The sequence below is a fragment of the Hyaena hyaena genome, unplaced genomic scaffold, assembly GCF_003009895.1.
Source record: "Hyaena hyaena isolate Hyena2069 unplaced genomic scaffold, ASM300989v1 scaffold_716, whole genome shotgun sequence".
Lineage (NCBI taxonomy): Eukaryota > Metazoa > Chordata > Mammalia > Carnivora > Hyaenidae > Hyaena > Hyaena hyaena.
In genome coordinates, this window is record NW_024081349.1 from 50,971 (window position 1) to 70,068 (window position 19,098).

The 19,098-nt window shown below is 38.0% G+C and overlaps 1 protein-coding gene across 1 annotated transcript in view; it reads left to right on the forward strand.

Moving 5' to 3' along the window:
• QRFPR (pyroglutamylated RFamide peptide receptor) overlaps positions 1-18,891 on the forward strand; it is a 41,120-nt gene extending 22,229 nt beyond the window's left edge. Inside the window, exons 2-6 of the mRNA XM_039217769.1 lie at positions 9,524-9,682; positions 12,317-12,378; positions 16,030-16,265; positions 17,698-17,795; positions 18,551-18,891. Of these exons, the coding sequence (XP_039073700.1) occupies positions 9,524-9,682; positions 12,317-12,378; positions 16,030-16,265; positions 17,698-17,795; positions 18,551-18,891 (896 nt within the window). The remainder of the gene's footprint in view (positions 1-9,523; positions 9,683-12,316; positions 12,379-16,029; positions 16,266-17,697; positions 17,796-18,550) is intronic.
• The last annotated feature ends 207 nt before the right edge of the window (positions 18,892-19,098 follow it).

A 19,098-nucleotide genomic window follows, 5' to 3' on the forward strand; every position in this document is an offset into this window, starting at 1 on the left:
AGATGTCAATTCTCCCCAAATTGAGCAATAGGTCTAATGTAATTTCTCTCAGAATCCCATCAAGGAGTTTTGAAAATGATAAGCTTTGGAAAATTTATTCTAAAATACATATCTATAGACACAGGGCCTAGAAGAGCTAAGGTAATCTTGACAAAAAAGAATGCAGTGGGAGGAATCCCTTTACAGGATATTAAAGCTTCCTATATAGGTAAAGTAATCAACCTATGTTCCATTGTCTAGAGGACAATTTTTAAATGGCTCATCTTCTATCTGTTTCCTATTGCAACCTCTCTACCGATTCTTCCTCTTGGCACCTGGCAGCTGTTCTCTCTTTCCCTATGCTCTGCAACAGTAAGGTTCCTTCTGCCTCCTCCTAGGTTTCTCCTTTGCCCCGAGCCAGGCCTTATTTCCCTTGGGCTCAAGTCTATCCTGCTACACAAACTGTTAGTGGACAGTTCATAGATCTTAAAATAATAACTAGAGTGATTTGTCATAGTCTTGTGCTGTATAGGAATAAATATCAGAAGGGCTGAGAGCCTAGGAGGGATGGGCAACACATCTCTTTTCAGATATTTAGCAACTATTCTCCTCTTCAGTTTGTATGGTTTAAGTAGGCAGAATATTCTGGTGTGCTGTATAAAACCACTTAAGGATTTTATAACTTCTTTAAAATTGCAGATGACTTGCGTGCTGGAGCCTCATCAAATTAAACTAGATGCAGCTGGAGGTGCTCCAGTTAACGAAGGGTCAGAGCTGAGAATCTCTTCTCCCTTCCTACTTTGGGTCTGCCTCTCTTCCTTCTTGGCAGCTGCTTGAGTGCCTCTGCAAAACACAGAGCTCAATGGGATACTGAATGAGCCTGGCTCATGTATGGGAGAGGCTTCGATGGTTCTAGTCTTCTGTGGTTGTCAGCCACAGCTTGTATAACAATTATGATTTTAACTATATTTCATTTGTTCCCCACTCTCCTACTATCTGATATGTTTGATTCAGGATTTGGTAAATTTGCTCATTAACGGCCACTTAAGAAACCTGTTGGACAAAACCAGAAACTCACAGGCTATATTGGGACAGGATATATCAATTGTTTGAGTATGGCTTGTTTTGTTTTGTTTTGGTACAGGAAATTAAGGTAATTATAATGCCAGATTTTGCCAGATTGTTTTATAATGCATTAAACCATTGTTTCAAATAGTGGTTATATAAAGTAGACTTTCTTCTTTGTAATATAAACTGTATACGTCTATGCACATTTTTTGTTTTTGTTTTACTATCTTTGGAACAGATTCTTCAGAGAATGGTTATCAGTAGATACTTTCATGCAATTATACTTCATTGTACCATTTCTAAATTAATAAAAGAAAGTTTTAATCTTTTCTACATATGAATACCTTGTTCTTTTTACTCTACCTTTCCACTTTGGTCATTTTTAAAATCACCCTTACACTAGAGTGAAAACAAATACTGGCCTAACTGCTTTCAATTTCCAAGCACCATACTGAGAAATAATAAGGTCTTGTTTCTATTTGATCACTAAGACCATTATTGTGTATGGTGGGAGGTGAGGGCAGGATTGAATAAAGTGCGCACCATTCTGTCCAGAGCATAAGAGTTCTTGTTCTAGAAAATAAAGTTGTATAAATAAATTAAGGTTGTAAATAGAAAGCAATAAATAGTAAATGAAAGCATGTCTTCCTAATCCAGTAGTCAAAGGAGACTTGTAGTTTCTTATGCAAGAGTCAGACATGGTAGAAATGGAAGCAGCAATGGAGGCAAACTGTAATAGTAGGATCTGATTGTGTTATTTTAGAGTTAGCAATACACATAAGGAACATTGACCAGGGTAGTCTACATTTTGGGAAATCCATCTTCTAGAGAAAAGGTAATAAAAATGGAGTATATCAAATAAGTTAACTTAGTTACAAGCAACTATCGGTAGCTAAGTGGCTTAAGAGAAGGGAAGGTACCAGAAGGATGTGGGAGGCTCGCAGGATCAGTGTGAAGCTGGAGGAATGGGCCTGTAACAGAGCAACTGAGGGACTCAGAGGCCAGAAGCAGTAATTAAGCTGTGGTCTGTTAACACTCAAGATCTGGTGAGCACAGGATTGCACCACCTCAACCCCCCTTCCACCTTGAATGCATTCTTTCAACATATTAAAAAAATTGAAAATTTGGAACATTGGAAGCTGATAGATTGTGAGAATTCTTTGTCTTCCCTAGCAGGACTTCTTACCTAACCTTCCCACACTGGGGAGAGTTTATACACTAGAGGATATTGTGTTGCTGTTAGGAAATGCAGGTGGATGTTGGATAATCAACAGATGAGAAATAGGAATTGCAGGCAGGCTCACAGAAACACAACCTGATAATAAAATCAGATAATCCCATAAAGAAAAAAAGGAAGGAGATTCCACGATAACAGTGCCCTATATAGGGGACTCTAGGATTATTTCAGTTTCAAATTGCCAGTGTGTGGAAGACATGTTACAAAAGACACATTCTTCTAAAGTAACTCAGCTATAAAATTTACATTGGAAAATCTAAAGTGTAGAACAAGTTGACTGAAGAGTAATCAGAGAGAGTGCCAGAACAAGAAGCTGAAAAAAGAAGGGAGGGTTGGAAATGTAATGAAGGGCAGAGAAAAAAAATTTCTTCAATGCCTTTTTTACTTTAGTCTTCTAGATCTTGAAAGGTGATCTCCAAATTTAAAAGGAACATACCAAAGATGGCTACAATGAAAAATAATGGTCCAAGATAAGTGACTGGATAGCAAAAGAGCATCTACCTTATTTAAAAAAAAAAATTTAAATGTTTATTTTTGAGAGAGAGAGAGAGCATGAGTGGGGCAGGGACAGAGAGAGAGAGAGGGAGGGAGACACAGAATCTGCAGGATGCTCCCGGCTCTGAGCTCTGAGCTGTCAGCAGAGAGCCCAATGGGGGGCTCAAACTCACGGACCATGAGATCATGATGAAGTCAGATGCTCAACTGACTGAGCCACCCAGGAGCCCAGAACATCTACCTATTTTTAAAAGAACTCAAATCTTCAGCCTGGATAAATACCATGCCATTACATTGAAGAAGCTTGGCAATGGGACCAAGAAAACACTGTCGGTAATTTCTTAGAACATCGGTTGAAGAAATGTCAGAAGTAATGAGTTGGGCAAATGCTGTCTGGATGCATTAAAAGGGTAAGATGACAGATTATAGAACTATGACAACCTGGTATGAAATTCTCAAGTGAATTATTAAGCATGATTTATGAGAGAAGAAAACTGCCACATTGCATGGCTGTGTCAAGATAAGAGAGGGTGACGTAGTAGAAAGAATTGGAGTCAGAAAACCTGGGTACATGTCCTCATCTGTCAATCAACAGCTGTTTGGACATGAGCAAATCACAAGTTTTTTTGAGCTGCGTATCTTTATCTGGGAAATGTTACAAAACTAGATGTCCTTTATTTATTTATTTATTTATTTATTTATTTATTTTTTTAACATTGTTCATGACTGATACATATTTTATTGCTTTTAATGCAGACATCCTGATGATCATTCTAAATATTCTTGCTAATTTCTGAAATGGAAACCAAGTAGAAAATTCCTCCCTAAATTTCTCTGTTGAAAGATGCTGCTGACATTTGGTTTTCCCCAACTGCTTCCCTATCTTCTCTTACCAGTTGATCCAATATTTGACTAGTTACAGCATTTTTCACCCTGGCTTGTAATTTAGATGTCCTTTAATGGGTAGTTTAGAATGTATCCACAAAGAATCTGTTAACTCCAAATGTACCAAATTTACCTCAATTCTGTCTGATGATAAAAGGTCATCCACTTATTAAAGAACACATCCTGTGATGGGTATTTATATGATCTTATAAAGTACACACATCAATCCTATGACAGCTGGGTGTTGTTAATCACTTTTTACAAATGATGAAATCCAGGCCCAGAGTAGTGAAGTAAAAGATCAGGAGAATCAGGATCAGAGGGTGTCTTAAAAGCAGGGAATCAGTTGACCAATTTCCCATGCTATTATGATAGACAAGATGAATATATTTGGGATGGATAACACTATCATAAGATAAGACTACCATGAACATTAACGTAATAATTCTTACTTTTGGATAGTTACACTTAAACTGTGTTGATAATGAATCCATGTTTATCCATGGAAAGTTTCTTCTGGTGTTTCTTAACCTCAGCCTACCCACCTACTTTTTAATAAACAACTTAGTTGAAAGAGTAGAAGAAATTCTCATCAGATTAAAAAAAAACAAAAACAAAAAAACAAAAAAGGAGACATATTCAGATGAATAATTTATCCACATTTACCTTTATTCAACTATAACATCCAAAATAGGATTTAAGATAATTTAACTCATTCATAGTATGATCAGTATTCAAACAGTGAAATATATTGGTATGGAAAGCAAATTTCTGCGCTTAGCATATAAACTATCCTGATGGACAAGGAAAGGCCTTAACTTTGAACAGAGTTGGGATTTGGGAAACTGGAACGGAGGATGAATGAGTGTGATTGACTCTTGGATTGAAATTTGGAACTTCCAAAAAGGATTGTAAAGGAAGTATCTGCAGTGATATTTACATATATATTTTTTCCTTAGTTACAGCAATTTTGAGTTGACAAAAATATTCTATTAAAAAACCAATAATTTTCCTTTTTTTTTTTTTTTACGAATAGTTTATTATCAAATTAGTTTCCACATAACACTCAGTGCTCATCCCCACAAGTGTCCTCTTCCATGCCCATCCCTCCTCACCCCCACATCCATCAGTCCTCAGTTTTTGTCAGCATTCAAGAGTCTCTCATGGTTTGCCTCTCTCCCTTTCCCCCACCATTTCCCCCCTTCTTCTCCCCCATGGTCCTCCGTCAAGTGCCTCCTAATCCTTCTATACGTGCAAACATACGATATTTGTCCTTCTCTGCCTGACTTATTTCGCTCAGCATAACACCCTCAAGGTCCATCCATGGTGCTACACATGGCCAGATTTCATTCTTTCTCATTGCCATGTAGTATTCCATGGTATAGATAAACCACATCTTCTTGATCCATTCGTCCTTGGATGGACACTTAGGCTCTTTCCATGTTTTAGCTATTGTGGAGAGTGCTGCTATGAACATTGGGGTACATGTGCTCCTATGCCTCAGCATTTCTGTATCCCTTGGATAAATTCCTAGCAGTGCTATTGCTGGGTCCTAGGGGAGTTCTATTGTTAGTTTCCTGAGGAACCTCCACACTGTTCTCCAGAGGGGCTGCACCAGTTTACATTCCCACCAACAGTGTAGGAGAGTGCCCGTTTCTCCACATCCTCGCCAGCATCTAGAGTTCTCTGATTTGCTCATTTGAGCCACTCTGACTGGCGTGAGGTGGTATCTCAGTGTGGTTTTGATTTGTATTTCCCTGACGAGGAGGGATGCTGAGCATGGTTTCATGTGTCTGTTGGCCATCTGGATGTCCTCTTTGGAGAAGTGTCTGTTCATATCTTCTGCCCATTTCTTCACTGGGTTGTTTGTTTCTCGGGTGTGGAGTTTGGTGAGTTCCTTATAGATTCTGGATATTAACCCTTTATCTGATATGTCATTTGCAACTATCTTTTCCCATTCCACTGGTTGCCTATTAGTTTTGTGGGTTGTTTCCTTTGCTGTGCAGAAGCTTTTAATCTTGATGAGGTCCCAATCGTTTATTTTTGCTCTTGATTCCCTTGCTTTTGGGGATGTGTCAGGTAAGAAGTTGCTGCAGTGGAGGTCAAGGAGGTTGTTTCCTGCTTTCTCCTCTAGGGTGTCGATAGTTTCCTGTCTCACATTCAGGTCCTTTATCCATTTTGAGTTTATTTTTGTGCATAGTGTGAGAAAATGATCTAGTTTCATTCTTCTGCATGTTGCTGTCCAGTTCTCCCAACACCATCTGTTAAAAAGGCTGTCTTTTTTCCATTGGATATTCTTTCCTGCTTTGTCAAAGATCAGTTGGCTGTATACTTTTGGGTCCACTTCTGAGTTCTCAATTCTGTTCCATTGGTCTATGGGTCTGTTTTTGTGCCAATCCCATACTGTCTTGATGATGACAGCTTTGTAGTAGAGGCTGAAGTCTGGGATGGTGATACCTCCCGTTTTGGTTTTATTTTTCAGTATTCCTTTGGCTATTCGGGGTCTTTTGTGGTTCCATACAAATTTTTGGATAGTTTGTTCTAGTTTTGAGAAGTATGCTGGTGCAATTTTGATTGGAATTGCATTGAATGTGTAGAGTGCTTTGTGTAGTAATGACATCTTAACTATATTTATTCTTCCTATCCATGAGCATGGAATGTTTTTCCATTTCTTTGTGTCTTCTTCCATTTCCTTCATAAGTTTTCTATAGTTTTCCTCATACAGATCTCTTGTATCCTTGGTTAGGTTTATTCCGAGGTATTTTAGGGTTTTTTGTGCAATTGTGAAGGGGATCAGTTTCTTGATTTCTCTTTCTGTTGCTTCATTGTTGGTGTATAAAAATGCAACCGATTTCTGTACGTTGATTTTGTACCCTGCAACTTGGCTGAATTCTTGGATCAGTTCTAGTAGGCTTCTGGTGGAATCTGTCGGGTTTTCGATGTAGAGCATCATGTCATCTGCAAAGAGTGAAAGTTTGACTTCCTCTTTGCCAATTCTGATGCCTTTGATTTCCTTTTGTTGTCTGATGGATGATGCTAGGACTTCCAGCACTATGTTAAACAACAGTGGTGAGAGTGGACATCCCTGTCGTGTTCCTGATCTCAGGGGGAAAGCTCTCAGTTTTTCCCCATTGAGAATGATGTTAGCTGAAGGTTTCTCATAGATGGCTTTTATGATGTTTAAGTATGTTCCTTCTATCCCGACTTTCTCTAGAGTCTTTATTAAGAAGGGATGCTGTATTTTGTCAAATGCTTTTTCTGCATCTATTGACAGGATCATATGTTTTTATCTTTTCTTTTATTGATATGATGTATCACATTGATTGATTTGCGAATGTTGAACCAGCCCTGTAACCCAGGAATGAATCCCACTCGATCTTGGTGGATGATTCTTTTTATGTGCTGCTGGATTCGATCTGCAAGGATCTTGTGGAGGATTTTTGCATCTGTATTCATCAAGGATATTGGCCTATAGTTCTCTTTTTTTGCTGGATCTCTGTCTGGCTTGGGAATCAGAGTGATGCTGGCTTCATAAAATGAGTCCGGGAGTTTTCCTTCGACTTCTATTTTTTGGAATAGCTTGAGGAGAATTGGGATTAATTCTGTTTTAAATGTCTGGTAGAATTCCTCAGGGAAGCCATCAGGTCCAGGGCTCTTATTTGTTGGGAGATTTTTGATAACTGATTCGATTTCTTCACTTGTTATGGGTCTGTTCAGGTTTTCTATTTCTTCCCGTGTGAATTTTGGTAGTGAGTGTGTGTTTAGGAATTTGTCCATTTCTTCTAAGTTGTCCAATTTGTTGGCATATAATTTTTCATAGTATTCCCTGATAATTGCTTGTATTTCTGACGGTTGGTTGTAATAAGTCCATTTTCATTCATAGTTTTGTCTATTTGGGTGCTCTCTCTTTTCTTTTTGATAAGTCTGGCTAAAGGTTTGTCAATTTAGTTTACTTTTTCAAAAAACCAACTCTTGGTTTCATTGATCTGTTCAATTGGTTCTTTGGCCTCTATGTTGTTTATTTCTGCTCTAATTTTTACTATTTCTCTTCTTCTACTGGGTTTAGGGTGTTCTTGTTGCTCTGCCTCTAGTTCCTTTAGGTGAGCTGTTAGATTTTGGACTTGCGCTTTTTCTAATCTCTTGAAATAGGGCTGGAGAGCAATGTACTTTCCTCTTAGGACTGCCTTTGCCGCATCCCATAGATTTTGAATTGTTGTAAAAAACCAATAATTTTCTATTAAATGGACCCAGTTTATTTCAAGTTGATTTCACGTGCAACAGAAACCAATCATTTGAAAATTCTAGCACTGAAGGTTGTTATAAATTCTAGTCATAGTCACAGAACAGTGTGTTCAGACCTAAGGAAGCAATATAATCCTGAAGTTTCTGCTTTAGGTAGGCCATGTCTTGGAGTGGTAGGTTTCCTTCAGGACCATGTAGTTACAAACCCAGAGAAAGTCCATGGAAGGCATCCAAGGAATTGAAGAGGGAACTAGAAAAGAAAAGACTTAGGAGTGACAAGGTTCTTTCAACTACATGAAGAGCTGATGTTTGGAAAATATAGTTGGTTCTGAAACTCTCAGAAAACAGAAAGTGGAAGTGGAAGAAGTGGGTAGAACTATTGAAAAGCACTTTCTCCAGTGAGAGCCTTTCCAAAGTTGAATGGAGGCATTTTTAGGGGTTAAAAATCTTCTGTTTACTCATTATCTTCAAGTCAGTGAATGTTGGTTGATAGCCTCTTATGCCATTCTAAATGCTTGAAAAATATCAGTGAAGAAAACAGACATGAATCCTCACTCTTGGATTGTTTACATTCTGGTAGACATGGGTAAACTTTTAATGAAAATGAAACCAATCGATAAATTATGTAGTCTTGTGGAAGGTGAAAAGGTTATGGAAAAAATGTAGAGTAAGAGAGAGGAGTAGTTCTCTAGGAGACCAGCATCCCAAGCAGAAAAAGGAAGCCACACATTGGCCTGAGATGGAGTATGCCAGAAAGAAGCCTCCTCTGCTGATATCTAAGCAGAGCTTGGCAGAGCATCTGTGAGAGAAGCTGAAAAGATGATTTTTAGTTTTGGTGAGAGCATGGACTCCATGACTTCTGAGGTCTCTTCAATTCTTCACATTCCCTGAGCTTCTGATTCTCTGATAATTCGTCATAATTAATTTGGTGCCAGATGGAGTCAGGAGCAGAAGTGTCATACCAGTGTTACAAATGAATGGTGAAGGGGCAAGACAGATAGTGTAAACATTTAAAAGTACTGGGAATGCATTCAAATGTTGTAAAAATATTACATAAATCATGCAAAGTCTGTTCACACACCAAATCTTGCCCAGAGACCACCAGTTTCAGATCTTTGCACTAGAAAAAGTGAAATCAGTTAAGTGTGTAATGATGTAATCCACACATAAGATCTTGGACAGAAAGTCAAAGGAGAATAAAAAAATAAAATAAGAATTCTGAGTCTTTGGTGAGAATTTTTCCTTTGTTATGATTTTACAAAGAACCAAAAAGGAAGAAATAAAGATTATTTCTGTAGTTGAGACACCAGGAGACCAGTTCACACTGACTTTGCTCTTTCTTGAGCAAAGCTCACATTGATTTTTTTTTCTGCCTATATTCAATAGCCAGATACTAACTGGTGTTCTCATTGTTCCTTTATACATAATTACCTATAATTTAGAAACTTAGAGATAATATCAGCCAGTTCAATCTTTTTCAATTACTTTGAGACTATAATCTCACTGTAATCATAAAACTTGTGAACAGAGGCTCAGGATTAATCAACTGCGACAATTACAAAAACACAGATAAAAATTTTATCTTGATGTTTAACTGGTCCTGTTTCCTTGGTGCAGGTGCCTTCATTTGCAAGATGCTGCCATTTGTCCAGTCAACTGCTATCGTGACAGAAATTCTCACTATGACCTGCATCGCTGTGGAAAGGCACCAGGGACTTGTGCATCCTTTTAAAATGAAGTGGCAATACACCAACAGAAGGGCTTTCACTATGCTAGGTGAGGGTGTGCCTGTGGGAGTACAGAACAAAAGAATTTCTTCAAAATGAACCGTATTGATGAACTGGAAGAGTAGCTTCCTGTCCAGCCTGTAGGCCTCGGGGGAGAGGGTATTTTCAGGATTTTAGTCCTCTCCTAATTTTCCTTGACCCCCACTCCTTTTCTACTTTTATACCTACACCCACACTTCAAATCTCCCATCACAGATTTACTTCTTCAGTTTAAGTCTTAACCTTTTAAGCACTACTTTCAGTTGATTTAAGATAACCTTCCAATGGCATTACCACATTAACATCTATTGGATTAGTAAACTGTCATCCTGAGGTAAGAGGCATCTAACCTAAAATGCCCTGCTTAGGACTGGTAGATTTTGATGGGGTGAGGGGAAGGTATTTTTAGAAAGATAGAAAACAAAGGTGCTGCTCAGAGGAGGCCCCAGTGCTGAGGACACAATAGCCGCGGGACTCATGGGGACACTAGGTGCTGAGTGCTGGAAGTGCCCGATGAAGACAGATTCCATCCAACTTCATAATTTTGCTTCAGGCATTCCTGGATCCTCAGCTTGCTGTAATTATTCCTGAGTCAGCAAGACATGATGAGCATGTACCTCTTCATAAGTGACAAACTTGAAGCGGTGTCCTAAAGCCTAGCACAGTAAGATGGAAGCATTTCTCTATTCGATAATTATAGTTGAGCCACTTAAAATCAAGCCATATAATATGTATTATAGCTAAATAATGAAAGGTTGAGGAAGCAACTAATGCGATAACCAAAGAGAGCAATTTTTACTAGTATCTCACTTGAGAGGAATGAGTAAACACTTATTTCTGCTGTAGGAGTGTAGCCAGCATGGGAGAGTGGAATTACAGAAAGAACTCCTGAGGGCTTTGCCATGCCAAACTCATTTCACATAGTTTGAAATGAATAGATAAACCAATGGGGAAAATATTCATTAGTTTTAGTTAGTTATTTTCAAATTTATGTCACATCCTCTCTACAAAGAATTCAAAGACCTCTTGGCTTTTAATAATTGACATCTTCCCACCTTCAAAACATCTGAAAAGCGTATGTAGGTGTAGAAAGAGGGTGAGGAAAGGAATACATGGAGGAGGGAAGTTATTTAAAAAGGAAAGAGAAGTAGAGAGGCTCAGCATCTGAAGGCAAAGTCGATAACAGGCAGTCAAGGCAGTTTCTACTCAAAAAACTCATAGGAGACAGCAAGGATTTTAAATCAAGAAGGCTCAGCATCCCAAGGGGCTTTCACACAGTGTTGCCTGATGTCTCTCTCTGGCTCTGTTACACTGGGAACCAGTCCTGTCTTCGTGTCCAGCACCTTTTAGCTGAGACTGCTTCGCCTCCCAGCCACCCACCAGCAGAGAACTGCTAGACTTACCTGCCCACAAAGGCTCACTTACACCAGTAATATTCATCTAACCCCAGCTTTTCTATCCCTGAACAGGCAGTAGACCCAGAAGGATTGGCAATGAGCTAAGTCAATTAGACTCAGTTAGAATCCAGAATCTCCACTAAAGATGGGATAAGTGATTGGACATAAGATAACATAGTGAGGTAATGATTGGACTAGAATAGAACAGATGTTTATGGTGATGTGGATAGAAAGATTGATTTGTGAGTCTGAGAACTGTCTTGAATCACCAAATAATAATGACTCTTTATAGGCAGTGCCAGTTCATGTATTCCTTTATAATAAACCCCAGTTATGGCTTAAATGAGTCCAGTTCCTTGAAATCCAAGGCAATATACTATTTTCTTAATGGTACCTAATACATACAGAATAAGAAGAATTTGAGCTGGGATATTTCTTTCAGAATAAATGGTGGGTCTCTTGATTCTGGCCTCCTCCTAGTCTGTTCAGATTTTCTTGTTCCTTGCTAAGGACACATCATTAAAGCAATTCCCTCAACAAAGTCATGGAGGACAGGAAATTTAGAAAGAGTACTCTGGCTTCTGATGAAGTGTTTCTTTTGTAAATAAGAAAATAATACTCATGTTATGATGCCTAAGATAAATGTATTCAATTTTAAGAAGAAATTGTAGACGGTGATCAATATCATGTTTAAGTTTATTCATCCGTTTGACAACCAAACAGCAGGTGCTTCATCAACACCCACTGAAGGCCAGGAATTTTCTTTGGACTTTTGTTTAGGAAAACAAACAAACACAAAAATAAATTGCATTGTGTTTTCCCTTAATGAGTTTAGAAGAAGTTGAAAGAAACAACTAAGGGCAACAAAGGTGCCACTCTAGAGGGCACATGGAACCAACAGAGAATTAGTTCTATTGGGAAATGGTGGTGGACCTCAAAGATTTCCTAGAGAAAGTGACTATTGAGTCAAGTCCTGGGGAATGAAGAACATGGACAGAAATGTAACAGGAGAGAGAGGCAAGTGAGAGAACCTCAGCGATCATGTTAAGGGTTTAAGTTTTATGTTACACATAGTGAAACACTATTAAACATTTTGATGAAACATTTAAAAATGTTTCCGTAAGACTATTCCAGCAACAATTTTGAGAAGGCGTCTTCATGCTTAGAGCATATGCTTTATGCTTAAGCGTGCATGTGTTCTGATTCACTCACTGAATCAGATTCTGATGATTTTAATGTTTTGGCAGGTGTGGTCTGGCTGCTGGCAATCATCGTAGGATCACCCATGTGGCATGTGCAACGCCTTGAGGTAGGTTTGGGGCTGGGCTTGATCATCATATTATTAAAATGTTTCCCAGCCTTCTCAATTATAATAATTTTTTTCTTCCTGCAAGAGTATTAAAACAAATTAGTGTGACCCCAATTATTTCACTGGAGATTTTTCAAATGAGATAAAATTATTTATTTTAAGATTTTTTTCCCTCTATTTTATCTAGCTCTTCCTTGATCTTATATTGTTAAGACTTTAATACGTAAGAGAAAACTTACCAGGGTCATTTTCTACATTTTCCTGCCAGCTGAACATATTTTCCTAGTGGTCTGTGTCCTGTTACATTTTAAGAGTTCAACAGTTACTCTAGATTTTTCTTTTCTTTTTAAAACACATCGAAAAATTATAATCAATTATCTACCTATTTGTTAGTTCTCCCTCTTAAGTCTTTTCTTCTTTGCTTCCCATACATTCACAAACTGAAATTTGAATTGGAATCTGTGACAGGATCATCTTATCTGACCTCTCCCCTTCCCCCACACCTTTAACAGATAGTCCAGTTAAAATGTGGTGATTCACAGTGAGGGGACACTGTGCTGTTTTTGGTGACCCAGTCTATCCAATGGGACATACATATACATCCTTCACAGGTGATCTAGCCCAGACAGCAGTCTTCAAAGCCAGTAGTGGGTTGATCACACACTCGTTAAGATAATTTTTTTAACTATATCCTTTTATACCTTTTTAAATTGACATAGACAAATATGAAACTTTACTGGATGTTCAATGTCTATTGGCAAGGACAGCAAATGGGCCCTCAGGCAAGGGTACATTTAAAACATGATGTGATTTTTGTTTTCAATATGTAACTGGTATATTGAATGAGTTGGACTCCACAGGTGAGAGCTGGAAGTTATTTTATTCTGTCCCTTGCTACCTATAAAAATGTGACCGAAGGATTTTCCAGTACTCTGAAGAAATATGGATGAAGCCCTGAACAGACCTTGTAACTTTCCCAGCCATTCAGATAGCAACATTCCTTTGGTCACTTTCAGTCTCAACAACCATATTAATTCTGTTATTAAAATGTCTAGCTCGGTGTCACAATCACATAAGTCCATATTCTCAATCAACACAAAATGTCTTCCTTCTCTCAGCTTATGCCATTTTTAGGTCTAGAATCCTACAATATGCAAAGGGGACACGATTCCCTACTTCTCTTCTTCCTTACTGTGAGTTTCTCTTTCCCTCTTCCCATTCAAGAAAATGACTGCCCCTGGCAACTTGGGAGCTGGTGTTAGGATGGGGAGAGGGAGGAGCAGGTGTACTGGTATCAATGCCCTCTGTGCGTGACTTAGTTGACCATGATTGATTCCTTACTCACGGGTTTTTCAAAGATAACACCGCTGAGGCTTCTGACTGCTGTTCTAGCAGGCAGCTCAGGTATCTTCCACACACAACTGTAAGGGTCTGGCTCTTTTCTCTAAGGCTTTCCTTATTCCAGCAGGAATCCCATACGGGTGGAGCCCTCATAAGTGACCCAATTCGGTACTCATTTGTGGGGTCCATTTCTGGCCCACAAAACACAAAGGGCTTTGTCTATTTTTAAAAATGAAGTAATTTTATCACATGCTCTAACTATATTTTGACTATGTAACTCATTTAATTTGTAGGAAATCCATATGTAACTGGCAAATCCTGTCCTCACTGTCAGTCAAATCAGCCAAATCAGATTTGTTTTCTGTCAGGAAAAAGTGCAATTTCATTTTTCATATAAAATAAATCTATTAATATGCATACCCACGGCCACCTGCTCACTTCTAAACTCTATTAGAGAGAATGTGTGTGAGCATGCACAAAGCCTGAATTTCTCACCTAGATAAAATAGAGCACCACCAACTTTACCATTTCCATCCATTGATGTTCTCTTTGCTTTGCTGTCACTGGGCTGTCTCTCAGGAGTGACATGTTTGACAATTTTCAGGAGATGGAAGCAATGAGGTGGTTAAATTAAAATTGTCATCACGTCTGCCCCTTCACTGTATGAAAAATGTGAATTCACAACATCTCAACACCTGTCAAAATACCTCTTTTCTAATGCTAGAATAGAAATATGTTTAATATAGGGAAAAACACAAATCCTTATCATGAATTTATGGTCTCTTGATTAAGGCGTCTTCACTGAAATCAGTAGTTCAAGCCACCTCATTTTTTAATGACTCATAGTAAGACTAGGACTGGGGGAGAAATCTGACTTATGTAGATGGGGAGAAGAGAGATAGAAGTGAGCTGGAAGTGCAGGGCCAGCAAAACACTCAATCACAGGCTTCCCCTAAGCAGTGGAATTTTAGAGAAATGTATGGTTGCAAATAGAAGATCTGAAATTGGTTCCTATAAAACCATCAGCTCATGCCCTTGGAAAGTCTTTGCTTGTCTCCAAGGCCAGATGAACCCCTTTGGAAACTGTCAGTCTAGCTTTGTGCATTAAGATGTGCCAATATGTTGCTCCCATGGCCATCGGCGTTTGTGGGCTCTGCCTATATGAAGTCAGAATGAATTTCACTTTAATATCCTGTTCTCTGGGAGTCTGGATCTTGAAATTATTATTCAATAAATGTTTCATCCATCACTGTATTTGTAAATAATACCTAGATCGGAACTTGAATTTTCTTGCTTTTGATAAGTATGCCAGAAAGCTTTTCCCCCATTCAATTGACTAAAGATTGGCAATAAAATTTGCAGGAATGGAGGCAGAAATATGTTGAGGGTCTAGGGATTCTACATCTGGAAAGCTCTAAAGTGACTAAAATGGCAATAGTTTTGATAATTTTCTAATTTTTAGTTTTATTATCCAGATAAATGACTTTGCTTGGTTTGTCCCTTCTTAGCATTTCCTATTGTTATTAATATTGTTTTTAATAATATTTTGAACCCATGAATCTGTCAGAAATAGTATTAACAAAGAGACATTGCCTTTCTAGAAAATATCTCTCAAAGGCTGATAGCTGAGTCTGAATATTTGTAGATTGACAATAGTTTGAATCCCAGTTTCTTATTCATTTCAAATCTTAAAGTTATCAGCTGTCTTTCTAAAATCTTTGCAAGCAACCTGATCACTGAAATCTGAAATAGCAGTAACAAAATGCAAGCTTTTAGTACTGTGAACTGAAAGATAGTTGATGCTTTGCCAAAATTTGTCTCTTCAACAATTGAGGAAGCAACATAATGGAACATTAAACTAGCTGGCATGCAATTACAAAGTGTTTTTTTCATACGTACTTTGATTGATGTAGTCTCTTCTTTCTTCCTCTGGAAAGTAAGATTCTCCCTCTGGACCACATACATATGCACTTTGGTCAAAGACTATAGCTCTTTCATCGAATTGAAAAAATTATGATTACTATGTAAAGAGCTGAGGAGCATTAAAAAGAAAGAACCAAATAGACTATTGACCTCAGTTCCACTTAAAATAGAAAAGAAAGTATAAAACCGTAAAGAATATAAGAAATGATGTGCAGAAAATGACAACTCACAACAAAAGAACAATCAAAATCATATCTCATTCGTAGTATGGAACCACAGTAAATACGTGAGGATTTGAAAACTGCAGCATTAGAGTAGGGCTTGGCTGCTTTCTGTTCTTTTGATGCTGACTCTGGCTCCTCTAACTGACTTGTTCTTATGTTAAAGATTAAGTATGACTTCTTATATGAAAAAGAACATGTCTGCTGTCTGGAAGAGTGGGCCAGCCCTGCGCACCAGAAAGTCTATACCACGTTCATCCTTGCCATCCTGTTCCTCCTGCCTCTTATGCTGATGCTGATCCTGTACAGTAAAATTGGTTATGAACTTTGGATAAAGAAAAGAGTGGGGGATTGCTCAGTGCTTCGAACTCTTCACGGAAAAGAAATGTCAAAAATAGCCAGGTCTGTTTAATGAAGCAGTCCTCTCTGTTTAAAATATATTTAATTAGGGGCGCCCGGGTGGCTTAGTCGGTTAAGCGTCCGACTTTCGCTCAGGTCATGATCTCGCGGTTCGTGGGTTCGAGCCCCGCGTCGGGCTCTGTGCTGCCTGCCAGCTCAGAGCCTGGAGCCTGTTTCAGTCTGTGTCTCCCTCTCTCTCTGACCCTCCCCTGCTCATGCTGTCTCTGTCTCTCTCTCCTAGAAATAAATAAAAATAAATAAATAAATAAAAAAAATTAAAATATATTTAATTAGTTGTGCTTGGAGGGGCAGTTGCTAGAGATCTCCCAGTTCCTGGGAACTTTAGCTAAAGTGCCCTTTGTAACTCATGTTCAGAGAATGGGCTGACGTTCAACTTTGGAGATTTTAAGGATAGCAGGAATTTAGACAATTTGGAAAACTGTTGAATTTTCTACTGTATGTCAAGATGACATGGTGGGTGTCATAGTTGTGTTCTCCCAGCCGCTCACCAGTCACATGGTGCAGAAAGTGTCCTTACTCCTAAGGCTCCTACTTTCCTCATGTGTGACAGGGAACATAATAAATACCCATCCTCAAATGATGCTAAAATCTGCATGAAAGTCCTTTTGTGTCCAGAGGATGCTATTTACTTTAAATTATTATTATCGATGTTGCCTCAATAAATAAAGCTGCCTTTCTTTATTATTCATTAGTAAAAATTTTAAAATACAATTTAGTGATATGTACTTGTAGCCCATGTTGTTTATTTTATAATCTACGTGGAATGGCTATTAAAAACAAAAACAAGACCAAAAACAAAAATCTAAGTTTAACGGTTTGATGAAATTCTGTCATTTCTTCAAGTGTGCAGCGACCTCTAGCGCCCAGTGCGTATGAAGAAATCCTCGCTGTCAGTGTTAAGTGCAGGGCTGTTCAGGGCTTTGGGACTTATTGCTGATTTCGCTCTCCACCTCTCTTCCTCGGAAGAGAGTTCTTCAACATAAAAGTGAATAAGAGTTTAAGAACTTAACTTAAGCTGACTAACTTTAATTCTGAACTAGCCCTTACAGTTTAAATCCTTTATTACTCATCTGATTTTGCAAGTTCCTTAAACTTCTCTGTGCCTCAGTTTCTGCATCTGTCAAATGGCTTACCGAGAAGATTATTGACACAAACCATGCCCAACATCTAACAGAGTATTAGACCCATAATGAGCATCCATCATAAGGATATTTATAAGATGAGAGATTTGGGGATGAGGGCAATAGCAATGGGAGAAGATAATAAACAGCCCACAATTAACCTATCATAAACTCTATTAATATTTGAAAAATTATGATTGAGAGATTTAGGCTCAAACTTAATAGCTCTGATGTCAATTTGACAAATTTTCCAAGGAGAAATTAACTGAGACAGTGTGTCCTTGTGGGTCCAGGAAGAAGAAGCGAGCTGTTATTATGATGGTGACAGTGGTGGCTCTTTTTGCTGTATGCTGGGCACCTTTCCATGTCGTGCACATGATGATTGAATACAGTGAGTGCTTTTCATTCTCATTTGATAGAAATTCTAGTTCATTTCCTGCTAGAATGGACCATGAATCATTGAAATTTATTGCTATTCATTTACTTGGGAAATCAAATATTAAACATTTTATGGGTTTTGTCATATTTTCAAGATTACCAATCATTGAATGGTAGGTAACTATGTACAATTTTGACGAAATCTCTAATAATTGCAGAAGATACAGAAATGATTTTGAGAGTCTTCTTTCATGCCATGCCTCTCATTCTCCCTAAATCATTCAAACATAGGGAGAGGTGTGACATTCTATGAGTGTTCTCTGTTGAGATTTAGAATCCTGGCTTGAACCACATGAATTTAATAAGACCTAGGATTTCAGCCAGGCCCCTGGTGTATTTTACCTCTGATAACCTGAAACTTGACATGATTTTCAGATACAAATTGTGTTTCTATAACACAAGTGAACATTTGAATGGTAACTGCTGCTTCCACATTTACATTTCCAGTTACACAAAGTTTGGAATCAAGTCGAAATGCAGTAAGTTCCCTAATATGTGCTGAGCACCAGGTTAAGCTTATAAGCCAAGATTCTCTAAGAATGAGGACTCATCACAGAGCTTATTTCTCTTCAGACATCAAATAGTATTTTTCACACCTTTAACCACTTGCACAAGTATACGTGTTTGGTAAAGATATATGATAAACAGAAATTTTATTTTATGCTCGTTAAAACATAATACATTATAGACTATTACTTTTTATTTTAGGCAATTTTGAAAAGGAATATGACGATGTCACAATCAAGATGATTTTTGCTATCGTGCAAATAATTGGATTTTCCAATTCCATCTGTAATCCCATTGTTTATGCATTTATGAATGAAAACTTCAAAAAAAATTTTTTATCTGCAGTTTGTTATTGCATAGTAAAAGAAACTTTATCTCCAGCACGAAGGCATGGAAATTCAGGAATTACAATGATGCAGAAGAAAGCAGTGTTTTCCCGGAGAGAGAACCCAGTGGAGGAGACCAAAGGAGAAGCATTCAGTGATGGCAACATTGAAGTCAAATTGCGCGAACAACCAGAGGAGAAAAAACAGACCAAGTGACACCTTGCCCTGTTCAATTCTGAACTTTCTGAGAATTCTGTTTTAGGTGGTGGCCACTAATTATAACACTATCTGCATAATTAGTACTGTTCATAGCTTAATCAGAAGAGAAAATTATGTTTTTTTAATTCTCAGAATGATGAAAAGAATGAAACAAATTATTCTTTCATAAAAAATATGACATTATACATGAAAACACCATTTTGA